This window comes from Pongo pygmaeus, chromosome 16 (assembly GCF_028885625.2).
Source record: "Pongo pygmaeus isolate AG05252 chromosome 16, NHGRI_mPonPyg2-v2.0_pri, whole genome shotgun sequence".
In the NCBI taxonomy this organism is placed as follows: Eukaryota; Metazoa; Chordata; class Mammalia; order Primates; family Hominidae; genus Pongo; species Pongo pygmaeus.
The window spans coordinates 90,828,022-90,849,726 of NC_072389.2; the positions used below are offsets into that span (position 1 = coordinate 90,828,022).

General features: G+C 39.3%; 1 protein-coding gene across 1 annotated transcript in view; it reads right to left on the bottom strand.

Moving 5' to 3' along the window:
- Positions 1–7,464: 7,464 nt before the first annotated feature.
- LOC129014048 (ubiquitin-conjugating enzyme E2 Q2-like) overlaps positions 7,465–21,705 on the bottom strand; it is a 63,654-nt gene continuing 49,413 nt past the window's right edge. Inside the window, exons 3-5 of the mRNA XM_063652898.1 lie at positions 21,532–21,615; positions 11,323–11,462; positions 7,465–8,832 (exon numbers count right to left, since the gene is read on the bottom strand). Of these exons, the coding sequence (XP_063508968.1) occupies positions 8,826–8,832; positions 11,323–11,462; positions 21,532–21,615 (231 nt within the window). The 3' untranslated portion in view covers positions 7,465–8,825. The remainder of the gene's footprint in view (positions 8,833–11,322; positions 11,463–21,531; positions 21,616–21,705) is intronic.

Below are 21,705 nucleotides of genomic sequence, written 5' to 3' on the forward strand. Positions count from 1 at the left end.
TCACTTCAGCATGTCCTGCTCTGCAGCAGAAAACACATGGGAATCACTCAGAACTCCAGATTTCCAACAGAGCAGCATTTCCCAGAGTAAACCAGAAGACACCATCCTCTGAGATGCTGTCAGGAACACTAATAAACAAATTTGGGGAAAATAGAAAATGGCATTAAGGCTCCAAGAAGTCCTTTGGTAAAAGACATTTTGAAGCTGGCTTCCCCAAAACCTTGCAATCCCCACAAAATAAATATCTATTACCATACCACTATATTAGCAATCACAGAACATTTGGGGAGATATGGCAAAGATTAGGCTGCAGGAGTCAGATAAGTAAACTCTTAAAACACAATATTGAAAAAAATAGAAATTTAAAAATTAAAACAGAAAAGCAAAAGATAAGTAAATAAATAAAAAATTTTAACAAACAACATTGGGCTGGGCAAAGTGCCTCAGACACACAGTCCTAATACTTTGTCAGTCTCAGTGGGGTGGATCGCTTTAGCTTGGGAGTTCGAGACCAACATGAGCAACATGGTGAAACCCTGTCTCTATCAAAAATACAAAAATTAGCTTGGTGTGCTGGCATACGCCTGCAGTCCCAGCTTCTCACGAGGCTGAGGTGGGAGGATGGCTTGAGCTTGGGAGGCAGAGGTTGCAGTGAGCTGTGACTGCACCACTCATTCCAGCCTGGGGCAACAGAGAAAGACCCTGTCTCAGTAAAATTCATTAATTAAATAATAAAACCAATATTCCTTTCCTGTGTGGGGAAACTCAAAATGAGCTCAGCAGATCCATATGTAATACTAAGGTTTTTTTTTTTTTTTAAACCCACACTTCTTGTTTCTCTGAGCTTTTACACATGGATATCATGTCTAGGTAACTATTCCATAGTATCAACCTCACAGTTAATACGTATTCTGATTATACAGAATGATTCTTAACAGGATCTTAGCCCCCAAAACACATACATAAGTATGTAAAGCAAATACAACTAAAAATAACTGCAGCAACAAAGCTCTTCTGGAGAAAGTTCTGAAGTCTGAAGTAGTCACTCATATTTTTACCCTAAATGCAACTATTACTATCTCAACCATAGAAATGATCAAAGTAAGGGCTGGAGATATTTACATTTTAATCACCATAATGTGGATTATGTCACATAATGGAATTAGTCAGCTGAGTGTTTGAAAATCCTCAAGTTACTTTAAATTGCTCACACTTTGAGGGTCTACAGAACATTTCATAACTAACCTAGCAAACTGCGATCTCTTCCCCAGTTCTGTAAGACTTCCAATCACAAAAAAGAAGCAATACAAATTTCAGTAAAACTGCATGACAATTACCACTTGATTCTACTACACTGCAACTATCACCTCTAGAAGTAATCAGCCAGCTCCATAGGTCCATGAGATTTCCCATGATTTTTCCTAGAAGTACTAATTAGGATTGCAGGTATGTGGGGACCACTCTGTAATCATAACATTCTCTAAACCTTCAATCTCAATTTACATTTGAAAAACCTTCAGTTTTTATGATAAAAAAGTGTGTATGAATATATATATAATGTGTGTGTGTATGTGTAAATATGTGCGTGTGTGTGTGTATATACATATATATAACACTAAAATATCTACCTATCAACAACATAATGCTTTATAACCACTGGTTCCAGATGTAGGCCCCAGAACAACAGTATCAGTTTCACCTGGGAACTTCTTGAAAATGTAAATGCTCAGACACCACCACAGACCTACTGAATCAAAAACCCTGAGACTAGCTCTCCAAAGGATTCTGGTGCACACTATATTAAAAAAAAAATGTAGCCCAGGCACAGCAGCTCATGCCTGTCATCCCAGCACCTTGGGAGGACAAGGTGGGAGGATCACTTGAGCCCAGGAGTTCAAGAACAGCCAGAGCAACACAGTGAGACCTCATCTCTACAAAAAAATTTTTTAAACTAAAAAGAAAAAAAAAAAAAGCATTTAAAGTAATCATTTAAACTTATACTCCTGAGAGAACAGGTAATACCACGCAAACAAATGGAGGATCAAATGGAAAGTTATCCTAAAAAGCAAATAAGCAAGTTTAATTTTAAGAACATCGTTAATACTATATGCTATTTAGAAGATTTTAAAATAATCTATAAAAGACAATGTACATTTATTATCAGATAATGGGTGAGAGTCATAAAGGTAAAATAGGTACAGAAAAAATGAAATGAAAACCAAAGCAAATAAAAATGAAGTTAAAATCAGGCCCAAACAGAACAGTATTATGGTAAACTTATGTAACATATGAAGGGGTTTCACTTCAATAGAACTATATAAAGGAATCATTCCAATAATGATAGACTAGGTAACGTAGATCAATCGTCTCACTGAGAACTAGAAAGGTGGACAAAACATAATGATTACAGGGCTGAGAAAAGGGAATAGCAGAGAACAGGGTCTTCTTTTTTCTCCCTTGTGTTTTCTTCCAATGACAGCAGAGAAGAAGAGGTTAACAAGCTGAGTTAGGACTCACAGCCTCACAGAGCTCACAGGGAGATAAACATTGGAGCTCAGCATCCATCGAGGAGAGGCCCTGCTAAGTCTCCCACTCCTTAGGTTGGGAACCTGAAGAACAAACTGCAAATTGCCCTGACAGGGAATGATGGCCAGCTTTAATCATCTCAATCCCTGATTGTTAATTTCCAAGCCCCTGGCAGGGGAAATGTAAATCCTCTCTAGAGAAGAATATCATCCAAGGCTTCAAATTAGCTCTACAATTTTTCATATATAATGTCTATCACTAAAAATAAAAAGCCACATGAGACTTAAAGATGACATAACAGAAAACAAGAAAAGCAAACAACAGACACAAAACCACAAGGGATCAAGATAACAGAGTTAGCAGACACACTTCAAAATAACTCTGCTGAACATGAGCAAGGAAAGATGGGACAAGACTGAAAACCTGGCAGAGAAATGCAAATTATAAAATGAACCATATGAAATTCTGCTATTTAGAACTACCAAAACTGAAATTAATAACGTAATGGATAAGCTTAACCACAGCAGTAACCTAGCAGAAGACAGATTCAGTAAACTGGAAAAAGGTCAGAAAGACAAAAAGGTGGAAAATTGAGAAAATAAAAGACAATATATTGAAAAGTTTATCACATACGTAGAGCCCTGGAAGAAAAACAAGAATGGGACAGAAGCAAGAGCTGAAGATATGGTTGTGGAGAATTTCCCAAAACTGATCAAAGACTTCACAAGATTTAACCACCATAAACACTTTAAGAGAAACAATGGAAGCTGGCATAAGAGAATGATATCTGCAAGGTGCTGAAAGAAGGAAACTGCCAATCTAGAGACTTATGCTCAATGAAGATACTCTTCAATGATGAAATAAAAAATAAGGATTTTTTCTATCTGCAGACTCACACTAAAGGAAAAACTAAAGGATATTTTCAGACAGGAGAAAGAGGATCCTCTACATCAAAACCTGGGGACTCTATTCCATAAGCTCTGTACCCTGGAACTCAGGAATCAAGATTTTACAGAAATAAAAAGAGTTCTTCAAGGAGGGGAAAATAAAGGTGGAGGGTGACTGGTAAAATGAAGTTTGAGTTACCTTAGTATATTTTAACTCAGAACCAGACTCTCAGGCTCTACAAGGATCACATGAAGTTGTCTGATTTCCCATTTAACATCTCAGCCTTCTAAGTTATTCTTAAAGATGAAAAACATTCTATTTTTCAAAGACTACATCACCAGATGGGTTTAAATAGTTACAAGTCACTTCCTTACGTTGAGTTGAAAATCACCTCTTTGTAATTTGACTTATTAGTTCTAGTTTTATGCCCTGTCTTCACCAAAAACAAATAAAAACGAATGCTTCCATATACATACTCCTTTCAAGTAGTTGAAGACAATCTATCATGAACCAGAACCTCCATGTTTTCCTCTCCAAATCCAGTTTCACCAGCTATCCTAGGACATGGAAAAGAATCTCTTCCCAATCCTGGCTATTATTCTCTAAATGAACCTACCTTATCTAAGTAGACCTTTCTTAAAGTGCTACCTCAGAATTCAATTCAGTAATTCTGATGTTGCCTATAACATCAGAAAACGACTTCCTTAAAAGTACAGCAAGTTGGATTTACCAAGTTGCTGACCAGGGTGCATTCCCTCCTGCAGTCACTCCCATCTTTGTGTTATACTTTATCTCAAGTTCCATTTTGCTTATTATTCATGACTCTGAAGTTGCCACTGTGGGCATCAGAGGCCATAAACATATTGTTCTGGCTCTTTCCTGTAAATCTTTCTGAGTCACACCTGCTATTCTCCATAGTCTGTGAATCCCGATACTAATAACTTGGCAATTCAGATTAAGGTCCTGTTCAGAAGGTCAGTTAGCTCAAGGCAATCACATTCTTCCCAGGCCTCTTAAGAAATACTCCAACCCCAGAAAAGGCCCTTCTTTCTGGTATCAGGAGCCATGGGCCACAAACACAAATCCAGTAGCATTTCAGCCACTTACCTCCCAGATCATCCCCTCCCTGAAGTTCTAACTACAGCAGGAAAAAATAATGAAAACACCACCTGCAGTCACAAATCCTCCAGTTTCCTGGCCAAGATTTCATATTCCCTTCAAGATACCTCCCAAAGAGGACATGACAAGGGAGGGGCACACAGGGTGCTACAGGTACTGATAAGGTTCTATTTCTTTTTTATTTTTATCTTTTGAGATGGAGTTTCACTCTTCTCACCCAGGCTGGAGTGCAATGGTGCAATCTTGGCTCACTGCAACCTCTGCCTCCTAGGTTCAAGTGATTCTCCCACCTCAGCCTCCCAAGTAGCTGGGATTACAGGCACCTGCCACCATGCCTGGCTAATTTTTGTATTTTTAGTAGAGATGGGGTTTCACCATGCTGGCCGGGCTGGTCTCAAACTGCTGTCCTCAGGTGATCCACCTGCCTCGGTCTCCCAAAGAGCTGGGATTATGGGCGTGAGCCACCACGCCCAGCCAAAGGATCTATTTCTTAAGTTTGGTGTTGTGCATATGTTCATATGATTTAATGTTTTCTTAAAAAAATGGTATCTTCCTGTTTCTTGTGTGTGTGTTTTTTTTGTTGTAGGCCTGCATGCTTCATTCGTTTACCCAAATGAATCCGTAAAGAAGTAGTCACTAGCAACTTCAGTCAATATATACTGGATTCATACTTCAGGAAGATAACTCAGTTGACAACCACAACAGTTTCTATGATTACAAAATTGAGAGAAAATACGAACATTAGGGTCGTTTCAAGAAAGTTCAATCATAAGATATATTCCCAAGCAAAAATACACACATGAAAAAGCTAAGTAAGAAGCTTTTAGAAAACTACTACCATCCTTAGAGTAAGTACAACAAAGTATTCCTTTATGTCTTTGTTTTTTTCATCAAAATACTTCATATAGCCATAGATTTTAAACCATTACATCTTATCTAGATTCCATATTAGATCATTCACATTTTTCCTAGATTCCATTCTTATTCTTTTGTAATCTTTATTTTTGGTATCTTAAAAGTACTTTATTAAATATAACACATTCAGAAAAGTACACAAAATATACCTTAAGGTAGACCTTAACAAGTGATTCTAAGTTATTTGCCCATGTAACCACCAACCTGGTCCAGAAATATATTCCAGCCAGTATCCAAGAAGCCCACAGATGTACCTTTCAGTGCACACCTCCCTACCTCCCACCTAGATGGACTCCTTACCCTACCCTGTGTGTAATCACCTCTTTTTTCTTGGTAGTTTTACTGCCCAAGTATGAATCCATAAAGAAGTGTTTCTCAGTTTTCTTTTCATTTATGTTCTATGGCCTTTTGGAAGGCAGCAGACCATTATAATAGGTCAGATTTTCTTTCACTCTGAGGACCAATTTTCACTCCACTGCAGGCGATATTGCCTCCACTAAGAATGTATGCCCTAACCAACATTAGTTTTGCCTATTTTTGAACTCTATATAGAGGAAATTGTACAAAATAGGTTTTGGGGGTCTGGTCTCTTTTGCTTAACATAGTGTTCAAGATTCGCTCATCTTGTCCCACATGACTGTAAGCCATTTTATGAATACCACAATTCTCCATTTTATTGGAATGAACATTTGGGTTATTTTCTGTTTGGGGCTACTATAAACGATGCTGCTCTGAACATTCCTGTGTCTCCTGGCACCTGTGTACTCATTTCTTGTGTAGTATAAATCCACGAGATTCCTGAACCATAGGGTATGAGTATCTTCCACTTTACCAAACTGTTTTCCAAAACACTTGTACAAATATATACCCCCATTCATAGGATATAGAGTCTCATAAAAATTTTCTTACCTTAAAACATAAGCAAAATGTCTCCTATCCCTTCTTTTTCTTTTAAGATCTGAAGATCACTGTGCAAAGGACTATCAGGGTCAACCTTGAGAATTCCAAAACAAAAAACAATTCAAACAAAAAGATTATTATTATTATTATTATTAATTTTACTAACTCAAAAATGAACCAATCTGAAAGCTAAGATATAGCACCTAGGTAATTTCCAGAAAGAGGAGACCTTAAGCTGCTTTATATCCCCAGGAAAACTAGAGGCCACTATAGCTTCCAGCTCCTTTACAGTAAACATCCCAAAGAGATTATAACAGCCTCAATCTAATCTAATAAGGGGGTTCAGAGTTTGCAGTCATTCTAAAGGAAAACAGTCGCATGTATATAATTTTCTCAAGAATTCAAAAAAAGTTTCATATGCTTTCCTAAACTTGTATTACTAGCCAAGTTGTTCAAGGAGAAAAATTTGCCATGGACAGAGCTGTCAAAAAAGTTAAATCACTAAAAAATTGGCATTTTTCTACAACTGTTCTATATATACATATATAAATATGTATCCCACCCCCCACTCTCCCTTTTTTTGTGTTTTATGACACAGGGTGTCTCAATCTGTCACCCAGGCTGGAATATAATGGTGCAATCACAGCTCATTGCAACCTTGACTTTTCCAAGCTCAAAAGATCTTCCTGCCTCAGTCTCCCACCACCCCTAGTAGCTGGGACTATAAGTGTACTCCACCTATATATTTTAAAAGTAATAACAAAACTACCTCCACAATAAGAGTTGATTATGTTGCTTTCAAAACTGGGGGAAAAAAATCACAAAGTCAACTTGGCAATCATTCTCTGTATATGAAATGTATTACTTGTATTAAATTATCAAGCAATATTGCTCAAGCTTTTTCCCAGAAGATAAAAATCATGCAAATATTCACTCTGTCATGAAGATGACAAAATAAAATTCCAATGGACCTATAAAAACAACTTCTTTAATTCCACAAAACAAGCAAACTCATCCTATCTTACCCCCTACATCTTTTGGAACTTGATTCCATTTGAGTTTCACAAAATAAAGCTAGTAAACATTTCCATTTCTGTCCAGTTTTAAGAAATGACATTTTTTTTTCTTTTTATTATTATTATTATTATCATTATTATACTTTAGGCTCTATGGTACATGTGCGCAACGTGCAGGTAAGTTACATATGTATACATGTGCCATGCTGGTGCACTGCACCCACCAACTCGTCATCTAGCATTAGGTATATCTCCCAGTGCTATCCCTCCCCCCTCCCCCCACCCCACAACAGTCCCCGAAGTGTGATGTTCCCCTTCCTGTGTCCATGTGTTCTCATTGTTCAATTCCCACCTATGAGTGATAATATGCGGTGTTTGGTTTTCTGGTCTTGCGATAGTTTACTGAGAATGATGATTTCCAATTTCATCCATGTCCCTACAAAGGACGTGAACTCATCATTTTTTATGGCTGCATAGTATTCCATGGTGTATATGTGCCACATTTTCTTAATCCAGTCTATCATTGTTGGACATTTGGGTTGGTTCCAAGTCTTTGCTATTGTGAATAATGCCGCAATAAACATACGTGTGCATGTGTCTTTATAGCAGCATGATTTATAGTCCTTTGGATATATACCCAGTAATGGGATGGCTGGGTCAAATGGAATTTCTAGTTCTAGATCCCTGAGGAATCGCCACACTGACTTCCACAAGGGTTGAACTAGTTTACAGTCCCACCAACAGTGTAAAAGTGTTCCTATTTCTCCACATCCTCTCCAGCACCTGTTGTTTCCTGACTTTTTAATGATTGCCATTCTAACTGGTGTGAGATGGTATCTCATTGTGGTTTTGATTTGCATTTCTCTGATGGCCAGTGATGGTGAGCATTTTTTCATGTGTTTTTTGGCTGCATAAATGTCTTCTTTTGAGAAGTGTCTGTTCATGTCCTTCGCCCACTTTTTGATGGGGTTGTTTGTCTTTTTCTTGTAAATTTGTTGGAGTTCATTGTAGATTCTGGATATTAGCCCTTTGTCAGATGAGTAGGTTGCGAAAATTTTCTCCCATTTTGTAGGTTGCCTGTTCACTCTGATGGTAGTTTCCTTTGCTGTGCAGAAGCTCTTTAGTTTAATTAGATCCCATTTGTCAATTTTGGCTTTTGTTGCCATTGCTTTTGGTGTTTTAGACATGAAGTCCTTGCCCACGCCTATGTCCTGAATGGTATTGCCTAGGTTTTCTTCTAGGGTTTTTATGGTTTTAGGTCTAACATTTAAGTCTTTAATCCATCTTGAATTGATTTTTGTATAAGGTGTAAGGAAGGGATCCAGTTTCAGCTTTCTACATATGGCTAGCCAGTTTTCCCAGCACCATTTATTAAATAGGGAATCCTTTCCCCATTTCTTGTTTTTGTCAGGTTTGTCAAAGATCAGATAGTTGTAGATATGTGGCATTAAGAAATGACATTTATAATCTGACAACAGAAAAGAACGATAAGAAGAGCAGGGATTTAGAGATCCTTACCTGTCTTATAACTCTGTGATCTGTATAAGTCCCTGAGCTCTTTCTTAAGTCTATCTGAAGCTTGCACTGACCCAGACACTGCAGCCTGAAACACAAAGGCCACTGTTTACCAGGGTCTACTGAGCCAACTAATTTAAAGATTTAAGGTATTTCAATCTGCTCTAAAAGATTACAGTAGCCAGGCACGGTGGCTCACACCTATAATCCCAGCACTGTGGGAGGCTGACCGGGGGGGCGGATCACTTGCGGCCAAGAGTTTGAAACCAGCCTGGCCATCAGGATGAAACCCCATCTCTAATAAAAAAATACAAAAGTTGGCCGGGCATGGTTGCACGTGCCTGTAGTCCCAGCTACTTGGGAAGTTGAGGCAAGATAATCACTTGAACCTGGGAGGTGGAGGTAGTAGTGAGCTGAGATGGTGCCACTGAACTCTGGCCTGGGCCACAGAGCGAGACTCCATCTCAAAAGAAAAAAAAAGAAAAAGATTACAACAAAAATGGATCACCACTCAACAATTTAAGAAGTAAAAGAAAAAAGTCCAATTAAATGAAGCATTATGAAGTTTCAAGGGAATATAAAACTAGACACAAGTCTGGTTCATTTCCGTTTTCCTATCACCTAAAAAACTCTAGCCAACATGTTCAGATCACCATGGACTCCACGATAGCATAGAATTCAGTATGAGTCTATTCCAAACTCCAGCAATTTTTGAAAATACTCAAGGTGACACAATATTAAGTAAAATAGGCTTCCATTCATAAGACTACAAGCAAGAATATTACACAGATGGTCTAGTTCACACATGAAGACACTGAGAACCATGTGTGCCTACATGCAACTGGTTTCAGTTTTTCAGTGCAGGGACTTCTCTGAAGATGAAAACACATCAATATCTTATCCTAAGACTAAATAGAAATGGAACTACTTTTTGGTCATGTGAAACTAAAGGTTTTAAAGACTGCACTAGACTTTGAAGGGGGAAAAAAAAATCAAGTTTATAAAAATATTACCTCCTAGCTATGTAACACTGAACTCATTTCATATCTATAAAATATGAGAAGTTTTTCCTATCTCTAAAATATAAAGAGCACCTATTTCACACAGTGGCTATGATGACTAAATGAAAAGATCTATAAAGTATAAAGTATTTAGCATAGTATCGGTCATGCAAAATTATTGAATAATTTTTACTTGTTTTGAAGATAACTCAAACTGGAATTGATCACAAGACACAGAAAGTACAGTAACATTAATTCAAATGCTACAATCTTAGTTTTTTAAATAATCAAGATATGGGGATTAACTAAATTTCTTTGCTGTATGAAAAATTACCAATTAAATTAATATACAAATAACATTGAAGGAGGGAGAGTTATCTATCTGATTTCAACACTTGGCATCTGCTTGCCTAACATTTCATTCCCTGTTTTGGAGAACCTGTGCCCAAGACAAAGTAACTGGTCCTCGGATATTGTGGAGTTGGCAAATGGCTCTAATACAAGGCAGGAAGCAGTCAGTGTTCAGACAATCATTTGATGTTTCCCTACTCTGTCTAAGCATTTTATGTATATACATGCATCATTTTAATTTATTTTTCACAGCAACCATCCAAAAGATATGTACTGTCTATCCATATTTTAGAGATGAGCAAAGAGAAACCATAAAAGGTGTGTCTGTCACCAAACTCAGTGTTCCTTTCCCATCCTGCCGCTTCACATTAAAGAGACGTTAAGTCAAGAGAGAAACATTACTTTTGGTTTGGTCAGAGCAGGATGGATCAAAGTCAGCTTCATGAAGGAGAAATAATTTGAGTTGTGTTTTTTTGTAGGAAAGAATGAACTTGAATTTACAGATGCCACAGAAGGAAGGTAAGCAGAGAACACAGCATAGACAAGCTGGAAAGGGGCATATACAGGGATCAGCAAGTGGTTCCAGGATGTGAAGAGCAGATGAACAGGTAAAAAGTGGCTATTCATAGATGAGAAAGATAACCTTGAGAAACAAAGCATATGAGCGTGGCTAGACCTGGTGGCTCATGTCTGTAATCCCAGCACTTGGGCAGGCCAAGGTAGCAGGACTGCTTGAACTCAGGTGTTCAAGACCAACATGTTTAACATAGTGAGACCTCATCGCTACTAAAAATCAAAAAAATTAGCCTGGTGTGGTGGCACATGACTATAGTCTGAGACACTAGGGAGGCTGAGCCAGGAGGACCGCTGGAGCCTGGGAGATAAAGGCTACAGTGCACTATGATTGTGCCACTGCACTCTAGCCCAGGCGACAGAGCAAGACCCTGTCTCACAACCAATAAACATATGACTGAATCCACCACTAAGGCAGGAATGGAGGAGGAGAGCAGCTGAGATTGGCATGTTCACGAATTGCCTGGTATTAACTATAATTACTAAACCAAAAAGTCCAGATATTTATACACACTTACACATTTAAATGGCCTTGCCTTTCAGTCTTCCTAATTTTCTCTAACATCGCCCAATTTTCTTTTTCAGTTCCTTCATCCTCCAACTTCTTCTCACTAATAGGCTCTTCTTTCATCTCACAGTGATCTAAGTCTTCTATATCCTGCAAAAAAAAGAAAAATATTAGCTGATTCAACCCACTCTCCTTCAGCAGTTTCTTATGCCAAAACTTAAATTATTCTTCACTCAGTGGGGGACAGGACACAGAATATATCTATCCTATGGGGAGAGAGAAAAAGCCCCCACATTCCATTCAAGAGGCTCCCACCTTTTATATCCTGTATTTTATTTAAAAGCTAGACTCTGGGGAAAGCAGATTTACAAGCTTTACAAAGTCACAACTATTATGAAATAAGCCATCATTTATTTATTTACTTCTTTATTTAATTTATTTTATTTTTGTAAGATAGAGTCTCACTCTGTCACTCAGGCAGGAGTATAGTGGGGCGATCTTTGTTTACTGCAACCTCTGCCTCCCAGGTTCAAGTGATTCTCATGCCTCAGTCTCCTGAGTAGCTGGGATTACAGACGTACACCACGCCCAGCTAATTTCTTTGTATTTTTAGTAGATTCAGGGTTTCAACACGTTGGCCAGGCTGGTCTCAAACTTCTGACGTCAAGTGATCTGTCCACCTCAGCCTCCCAAAGTGCTGGGATTACCGGCGTGAGACACCATGCCCGGCCAAGCCAACTTTTACATCTCCTCTTAAGAGGAACCTTTGAAACAGTTTAGCAGCAGGTGTCAAGAACCTTAACTGTTCATAGTTTGTTCCAGAAACTCGACTTCTAGAACTGTATGACGAGAAACTAGTCTAAGATGTAAACACAAATTTAGGCATAAGGATACCTATTTCAACCTTGCAACCACAAAAACAAACACAAAATCTGCATGTGCAAAAATAGCAAAACAGTTAACTCAATTCCACGAACTATTAAGTGGCCACTGAAATACCAACACAGCATAATTTCTCCTGTATCGAAAAACTTTGAAATGAAAAATGGATTACACAAAGGAATAGAAAGAATTTCAATTATGCTGAAATAAGCACAGAAAAAGACCAGAACTTATATTGAAATGTTAATCTCAATTAATTTTAGTTGTTATCTCTGGAGACATTTGGTGCTTTCCCCTAATTTCCAAGTTTATGGTTTTACGTAGTAAGCACCTATTGATGTTCATAACTTAAAAATAAGTTAGAAAAAGAATTTGATCTCAGGTGCTCAAGAGGCTGAAACAGAAGCACTGTTTGTGCCCAGGAGTTTGAGGCTGCAGTAAGCTATGATCATGCCACTGCATTCCAGCCTGGGTGACAGTGACCCTATCTCAAAAACTAATAATAATTTCAAAAGAATCTGAATAATACCCCCAGAACAACATCTTTATTCACATCATTCTGCTCCTTCCCCTTCCCATACTATCTGCTTTTACACATATACAAATATATGCAGAATTGTTTAAATCCTAACTTTTTTCAATTACCTTATATTTCTACTTCAATTGCCAAAATCTCTAAAGGGGTAGTTTATATTTATCTCGATTTTTTTTCCCAAGCCGGCGAATTCACTGATTTCTAGACCAGATTACTGACTAACTTCACTCAAACTCTGCCCATGAGTCTGTACTTCATGGAGCTCCCTTCTCCCTGTGTGCACCTTTCAGCCCTGATCTTCCACCCACACTTGTTTTCCCCACAATGCTCACAAGTGCCTTTGGCCTGTATTTCCACCTGTACCTTCAACTTCAGTCACGTTCCCATTCACAAAACTTCTCCACTTAAGTATGTTTTTTTCCATTTTTTAAAAAAAATTATTATTATACTTTAAGTTTTAGGGTACATGTGCACAATGTGCAGGTTAGTTACATATGTATACATGTGCCATGTTGGTGTGCTGCACCCATTAACTCATCATTTAGCATTAGGTATATCTCCTAATGCTATCCCTCCCCCCTTCCCCCCACCCCACAACAGTCCCCAGAGTGTGATGTTCCCCTTCCTGTGTCCATGTGTTCTCATTGTTCAATTCCCATCTATGAGTGAGAACATGCGGTGTTTGGTTTTTTGTCCTTGCGATAGTTTACTGAGAATGATGATTTCCAGTTTCATCCATGTCCCTACAGAGGACATGAACTCATCATTTTTTATGGCTGCATAGTATTCCATGGTGTATATATGCCACATTTTCTTAATCCAGTCTATCATTGTTGGACATTTGGGTTGGTTCCAAGTCTTTGCTATTGTGAATAGTGCCGCAATAAACATATGTGTGTGTGTGTCTTTATAGCAGCATGATTTATAGTCCTTTGGGTATATACACCCAGTAATGGGATGGCTGGGTCAAATGGTAATTCTAGTTCTAGATCTCTGAGGAATCGCCACACTGACTTCCACAATGGTTGGACTAGTTTACAGTCCCACCAACAGTGTAAAAGTGTTCCTATTTCTCCACATCCTCTCCAGCACCTGTTGTTTCCTGACTTTTTAATGATTGCCATTCTAATTGGTGTGAGATGGTATCTCATTGTGGTTTTGATTTGCATTTCTCTGATGGCCAGTGATGATGAGCATTTTTTCATGTGTCTTTTGGCTGCATAAATTTCTTCTTTTGAGAAGTGTCTGTTCATATCCTTCACCCACTTTTTGATGGGGTTGTTTCTTTCTTGTAAATTTGTTGGAGTTCATTGTAGATTCTGAATATTAGGCCTTTGTCAGATGAGTAGGTTGCGAAAATTTTCTCCCATTTTGTAGGTTGCCTGTTCACTCTGATGGTAGTTTCTTTTGCTGTGCAGAAGCTCTTTAGTTTAATTAGATCCCATTTGTCAATTTTGGCTTTTGTTGCCATTGCTTTTGGTGTTTTAGATATGAAGTCCTTGCCCATGCCTATGTCCTGAATGGTAATGCCTAGGTTTTCTTCTAGGGTTTTTATGATTTTAGGTCTAACGTTTAAGTCTTTAATCCATCTTGAATTAATTTTTGTATAAGGTGTAAGGAAGGGATCCAGTTTCAGCTTTCTACATATGGCTAGCCAGTTTTCCCAGCACCATTTATTAAATAGGGAATCCTTTCCCCATTGCTTGTTTTTCTCAGGTTTGTCAAAGATCAGATAGTTGTAGATATGCGGCGTTATTTCTGAGGGCTCTCTTCCGTTCCATTGATCTATATCTCTGTTTTGGTACCAGTACCATGCTGTTTTGCTTACTGTAGCCTTGTAGTATAGTTTGAAGTCAGGTAGTGTGATGCCTCCAGCTTTGTTCTTTTGGCTTAGGATTGACTTGGCGATGCGGGCTCTTTTTTGGTTCCATATGAACTTTAAAGTAGTTTTTTCCAATTCTGTGAAGAAAGTCATTGGTAGCTTGATGGGGATGGCATTGAATCTATAAATTACCTTGGGCAGTATGGCCATTTTCACGATATTGATTCTTCCTACCCATGAGCATGGAATGTTCTTCCATTTCTTTGTATCCTCTTTTATTTCATTGAGCAGTGGTTTGTAGTTCTCCTTGAAGAGGTCCTTCATGTCCCTTGTAAGTTGAATTCCTAAGTATTTTATTCTCTTTGAAGCAATTGTGAATGGGAGTTCACTCATGATTTGGCTCTCTGTTTGTCTGTTATTGGTGTATAAGAATGCTTGTGATTTTTGTACATTGATTTTGTATCCTGAGACTTTGCTGAAGTTGCTTATCAGCTTAAGGAGATTTTGGGCTGAGACAATGGGGTTTTCTAGATATACAATCATGTCATCTGCAAACAGGGACAATTTGACTTCCTCTTTTCCTAATTGAATACCCTTTATTTCCTTCTCCTGCCTGATTGCCCTGGCCAGAACTTCTAACACTATGTTGAATAGGAGTGGTGAGAGAGGGCATCCCTGTCTTGTGCCAGTTTTCAAAGGGAATGCTTCCAGTTTTTGCACATTCAGTATGATATTGGCTGTGGGTTTGTCATAGATAGCTCCTATTATTTTGAGATAAGTCCCATCAATACCTAATTTATTGAGAGTTTTTAGCATGAAGGGTTGTTGAATTTTGTCAAAGGCCTTTTCTGCATCTATTGAGATAATCATGTGGTTTTTGTCTTTGGTTCTGTTTATATGCTGGATTACATTTATTGATTTGCATATATTGAACCAGCCTTGCATCCCAGGGATGAAGCCCAGTTGATCATGGTGGATAAGCTTTTTGATGTGCTGCTGGATTTGGTTTGCCATTATTTTATCGAGGATTTTTGCATCAATGTTCATCAAGGATATTGGTCTAAAATTCTCTTTTTTGGTTGTGTCTCTGCCCGGCTTTGGTATCAGGATGATGCTGGCCTCATAAAATGAGTTAGGGAGGATTCCCTCTTTTTCTATTGATTGTATTGATTGGAATAGTTTCAGAAGAAATGGTACCAGTTCCTCCTTGTACCTCTGGTAGAATTCAGCTGTGAATCCATCTGGTCATGGACTCTTTTTGGTTGGTAAGCTATTGATTATTGCCACAATTTCAGAGCCTGTTATTGGTCTATTCAGAGATTCAACTTCTTCCTGGTTTAGTCTTGGGAGAGTGTATGTGTCGAGGAATTTATCCATTTCTTCTAGATTTTCTAGTTTATTTGCGTAGAGGTGTTTGTAGTATTCTCTGATGGTAGTTTGTATTTCTGTGGGATTGGTGGTGATATCTCCTTTATCATTTTTTATTGCGTCTATATGATTCTTCTTTTTTTATTAGTCTTGCTAGCAGTCTATCAATTTTGTTGATCCTTTCAAAAAACCAGCTCCTGGATTCATTAATTTTTTGAAGGGTTTTTTTGTCTCTATTTCCTTCAGTTCTACTCTGATTTTAGTTATTTCTTGCCTTCTGCTAGCTTTTGAATGTGTTTGCTCTTGCTTTTCTAGTTCTTTTAATTGTGATGTTAGGGTGTCAATTTTGGATCTTTTCTGCTTTCTCTTGTGGGCATTTAGTGCTATAAATTTCCCTCTACACTGCTCTGAATGTGTCCCAGAGATTCTGGTATGTTATGTCTTTGTTCTCATTGGTTTCAAAGAACATCTTTATTTCTGACTTCATTTCGTTATGTACCCAGTAGTCATTCAGGAGCAGGTTGTTCAGTTTCCATGTAGTTGAGTGGTTTTGAGTGAGTTTCTTAATCCTGAGTTCTAGTTTGATTGCACTGTGGTCTGCGAGACAGTTTGTTACAATTTCTGTTCTTTTACATTTGCTGAGGAGAGCTTTACTTCCAACTATGTGGTCAATTTTGGAATAGGTGTGGTGTGGTGCTGAAAAAAATGTGTATTCTGTTGATCTGGGGTGGAGAGTTCTGTAGATGTCTATTAGGTCCGCTTGGTGCAGAGCTGAGTTCAATTCCTGGGTATCCTTGTTTACTTACTGTCTCGTTGATCTAATGTTGACAGTGGGGTGTTAAAGTCTCCCATTATTATTGTGTGGGAGTCTAAGTCTCTTTGTAGGTCACTCAGGACTTGCTTTATGAATCTGGGTGCTCCTGTATTGGGTGCATATATATTTAGGATACTTAGCTCTTCTTGTTGAATTGATCCCTTTACCATTATGTAATGGCCTTCTTTGTCTCTTTTGATCTTTGTTGGTTTCCAGTCTGTTTTATCAGAGACTAGGATTGCAACCCCTGCCTTTTTTTGTTTTCCATCTGCTTGGTAGGTCTTCCTCCATCCTTTTATTTTGAGCCTATGTGTGTCTCTGCATGTGAGATGGGTTTCCTGAATACAGCACACTGATGGGTCTTGACTCTTTATCAATTTGCCAGTCTGTGTCTTTTAATTGGAGCATTTAGTCCATTTACATTTAAAGTTAATATTGTTATGTGTGAATTTGATCCTGTCATTATGATGTTAGCTGGTTATTTTGCTCGTTAGTTGATGCAGTTTCTTCCTAGTCCTGATGGTCTTTACATTTTGGCATGATTTTGCAGCGGCTGGTACCAGTTGTGCCTTTCCATGTGTAGTGCTTCCTTCAGGAGCTCTTTTAGAGCAGGCCTGGTGGTGACAAAAATCTCTCAGTATTTGCTTGTCTGTAAAGTATTTTATTTCTCCTTCACTTATGAAGCTTAGTTTGGCTGGATATGAAATTCTGGGTTGAAAATTCTTTTCTTTAAGAATGTTGAATATTGGCCCCCACTCTCTTCTGGCTTGTAGAATTTCTGCCGAGAGATCCGCTGTTAGTCTGATGGGCTTCCCTTTGTGGGTAACCCGACCTTTCTCTCTGGCTGCCCTTAACATTTTTTCCTTCATTTCAACTTTGGTGAATCTGACAATTATCTGTCTTGGAGTTGCTCTTCTCGAGGAGTATCTTTGTGGTGTTCTCTGTATTTCCTGAATCTGAATGTTGGCCTGCCTTGCTAGATTGGGGAAGTTCTCCTGGATAATATCCTGCAGAGTGTTTTCCAACTTGGTTCCATTCTCCCTGTCACTTTCAGGTACACCAATCAGACGTAGATTTGGTCTTTTCACATAGTCCCATATTTCTTGGAGGCTTTGTTCATTTCTTTTTATTCTTTTTTCTCTAAACTTCCCTTGTCACTTCATTTCATTCATTTCATCTTCCATCACTGATACCCTTTCTTCCAGTTGGTTGCATCGGCTCCTGAGGCTTCTGCATTCTTCACGTAGTTCTCGAGCCTTGGCTTTCAGCTCCATCAGCTCCTTTAAGCACTTCTCTGTATTGGTTATTCTAGTTATACATTCGTCTAAAGTTTTTTCAAAGTTTTCAACTTCTTTGCCTTTGGTTTGAATTTCCTCCTGTAGCTCAGAGTAGTTTGATTGTCTGAAGCCTTCTTCCCTCAACTCGTCAAAGTCATTCTCTGTCCAGCTTTGTTCCGTTGCTGGTGAGGAACTGCACTCCTTTGGAGGAGGAGAGGCACTCTGCTTTTTAGAGTTTCCAGTTTTTCTGCTCTGTTTTTTCCCCATCTTTGTGGTTTTATCTACTTTTGGTCTTTGATGATGGTATTGTACAGATGGGTTTTTGGTGTGGATGTCCTTTCTGTTTGTTAGTTTTCCTTCTAACAGACAGGACCCTCAGCTGCAGGTTTGTTGGAGTTTGCTAGAGGTCCACTTCAGACCCTTTTTGCCTGGGTATCAGCAGTGGTGTCCGCAGAACCGCGGATTTTCATGATCTGCGAATGCTGCTGTCTGATCATTCCTCTGGAAGTTTTGTCTCAGAGGAGTACCCGGCCATGTGAGGTGTCAGTCTGCCCCTACTGGGGGGTGCCTCCCAGTTAGGCTGCTCGGGGGTCAGGGACCCACTTGAGGAGGCAGTCTGCCCGTTCTCAGATCTCCAGCTGTGTGCTGGGAGAACCACTGCTCTCCTCAAAGCTGTCAGACAGGGACATTTAAGTCTGCAGAGGTTACTGCTGTCTTTTTGTTTGTCTGTGCCCTGCCCCCAGAGGTGGAGCCTACAGAGGCAAGCAAGCCTCCTTAAACTGTGGTGGGCTCCACCCAGTTCGAGCTTCCTGGCTGCTTTGTTTACCTAAGCCAGCCTGGGCAATGGTGGGCGCCCCTCCCCCAGCCTCGCTGCCGCCTTGCAGTTTGATTTCAGACTGCTGTGCTAGCAATCAGCGAGACTCCGTGGGCGCAGGACCCTCCGAGCCAGGTGCGGGATATAATCTCCTAGTGCGCCGTTTCCTAAGTCCGTTGGAAAAGCGCAGTATTGGGGTGGGAGTGGCCCGATTTTCCAGGTGCTGTCTATCACCCCTTTCCTTGACCAGGAAAGGGAACTCCCTGATCCCTTGCACTTCCCGAGTGAGGCAATGCCTCGCCCTGCTTCGGCTGGCGCACGGTGCGCTGCACCCACTGTCTTGCGACCACTGTCTGGCACTTCCTAGTGAGATGAACCCGGTACCTCAGATGGAAATGCAGAAATCACCCGTCTTCTGCGTTGCTCACGCAGAGGTGTAGACCAGAGCTGTTCCTATTCGGCCATCTTGGCTCCTCCTCTCCACCTAAGTATTAATCAGCACATCCCAAACAGAATTCAACAGATCTTTCTAAAACAATATTCTCAGCACACAATTCCCTGCTTAAGGCCTTCTTATCAACAAACACACCAAATAGAAACATGTCTGTCTCAAATTCAAGACTTCTATCCATCTGCCTTTTCTGGACAATCTTGCTTTCCATGACTTCAACACATCAACCTTCCTTCTCAAAAGAAAAGCATCCAATGCACCCAAACACATCATGTCCAAAGTTGCTCTGGGCCTGTTCCCACATTATTTTAGGAGCCTAGAATATCTGCTTTTCACCTGTCCTAATCTGACAACTCCAAAGTCCAGTCTCCTACCTTTCTAGATTTCCCTCAAAGTTGTGGTCCCTTGTTTTTTATCTTGGGAAGGGAAAATGAAAGGGTTCATGAACTTTAGTACAATGGCTGCCTGACCCACAGAAAAGGTTTAATGTTTTCATGCAGTTTATTCCACCTAAGCTAAACTGCATAAAAACATTAAAACAGACTCTCATTCTAATTGGACAATTTTAAGAAGTATTTTACTCCCAGACTCATAAAACAAGCCTACAGCCAGGCACAGTGGCACACACCTGTAATCCTAGCACTTTGGGAGGCAGAGGTGGTGGATCACTTGAGGCCAGGAGTTCAAGACCAGCTTGGGCAACAGAGTGAGACTCAAACTCTACAAAAAATAAAAAAAATTAGCTGGACGTGGGGCACCGGCCTGTAGTCCCAGCTACTCAGGAGGATCGCTTGAACCCAGGAGTTCAAGGTTACAGTGAGCCGTGCCGGCGCTACTGCACTCCAGCCTGGGTGACAGTGAAACCCAGTCTCAAAAAACAAACAAAAACAAGCCTACAACACTACTTTTTTAGTTCTGAAGCACTCTAAAGTACATTTTAGATTAATAATTTCCAAATCAAGAAAATGAAAGCCTAAATTAATTATAAGACCCCAAACAGAAAAAAATATTTTAAAACAATCAATACCATGAAATTCACATACATTCTATTTGGTCAATGCAGAGACATAGATCTTTGTTCTGAAGTTCAAATTTAAGTGCAAAGCTTCAGAGCCAGGAAACATCTAAAATTATACCCATGACAGACAACTGGCCTAGGCTCCATGTCTTTGGAATTTGCTCTACTAAATTTGCTACTGTTTGAATGTATTGCCTTCAAAATTCAAGTGTTGCCAATGTGATGATATTAAGAGGTAGGACTTTTAACAGGTGATTAGGCCAAGAGGGCTCCTTTCTCCTTCATGGGATTAAGGCCCTTATGAATGAGGCTTCACACGTTGGACTAGCTTGCTCTCCTGCCCTTCTGCCTGCTGCCATGTGAAGATGAAACAAGAAGGTCCTGAGACACCAAATGTTGATATTTTCATCTTGGATTTCCCAGACTCCAGAACTGTCAGAAAATAAGTGACTGTCCTTCATAAATTACTCACTCTCTGTTATTCTGTTACAACACTATAAAACAGACTAAGACAAATTTCTTTGATGATTTTTCAGCAAGAGACAGTTTCACTACTTCTGGCAAGTAGTCTCTAAAATATTCTGAAATTCTCCTTTTATGCAAACATAACATTTTTAAAACTCAGTAGTTTCTCTTCCAAAAAATAACCAAATACAGGTTAAGTACTGATTAGTATTAAATATAATTTTAGTGTTAAAAGTTAAGAGCTTTTGTTTTCCAGAAAATCAAATCCAAGAATTCAGATAAAACAATTTGCTCAAAGGCATATCATGAGTTAGAGGTAAGAAAAGCCAGAATTTATAAATTACATTCCATTCCAAATACAATGTACTTTCAATTATTCCATATTAATAGTTATTTATAAGGGAGATTAGAGAAATACTCAAATGTCCAAAACTGAAGATATTTATGATTTTCTTTTTTTTTCTGAGACACAGTCTTGCTCGTCACTCAGGCAGGAGTCCAGTGGCACGATCTTGGCTCACTGCAACCTCCACCTCCCGGATTCAAGCAATTCTCCTGCTTCACCCTCCTGAGTAGCTGCGATTACATGTGCCCACCACCGCGCCCGGCTAATTTTTGTACTTTTAGTAGAGACAGAGTTTCGCCATGTTGGCCAGGCTGGTCTCAAACTCCTGTCCTCAGGTGATCCACCCGCCATGGCCTCCCATAGTGCTGGGGCTACAGGCATGAGTCCTTCGCCTGGCCAAAATGTTATTCTTATATAAAATACCCACTTTATCCATCTCTTCTTCTTCGTCTTCTTTTGAAGTCACTTCTTCTGTTGTCCCATTCGGAAATACAGAAAGAATCTGCCAGGGCTACATAGAACAAATATGCACATTAGAAGACTGGTGTCATAGCTTTAGGGACAAACTCCCAACCATCTGTCACCGCAGTCCCACTACCAA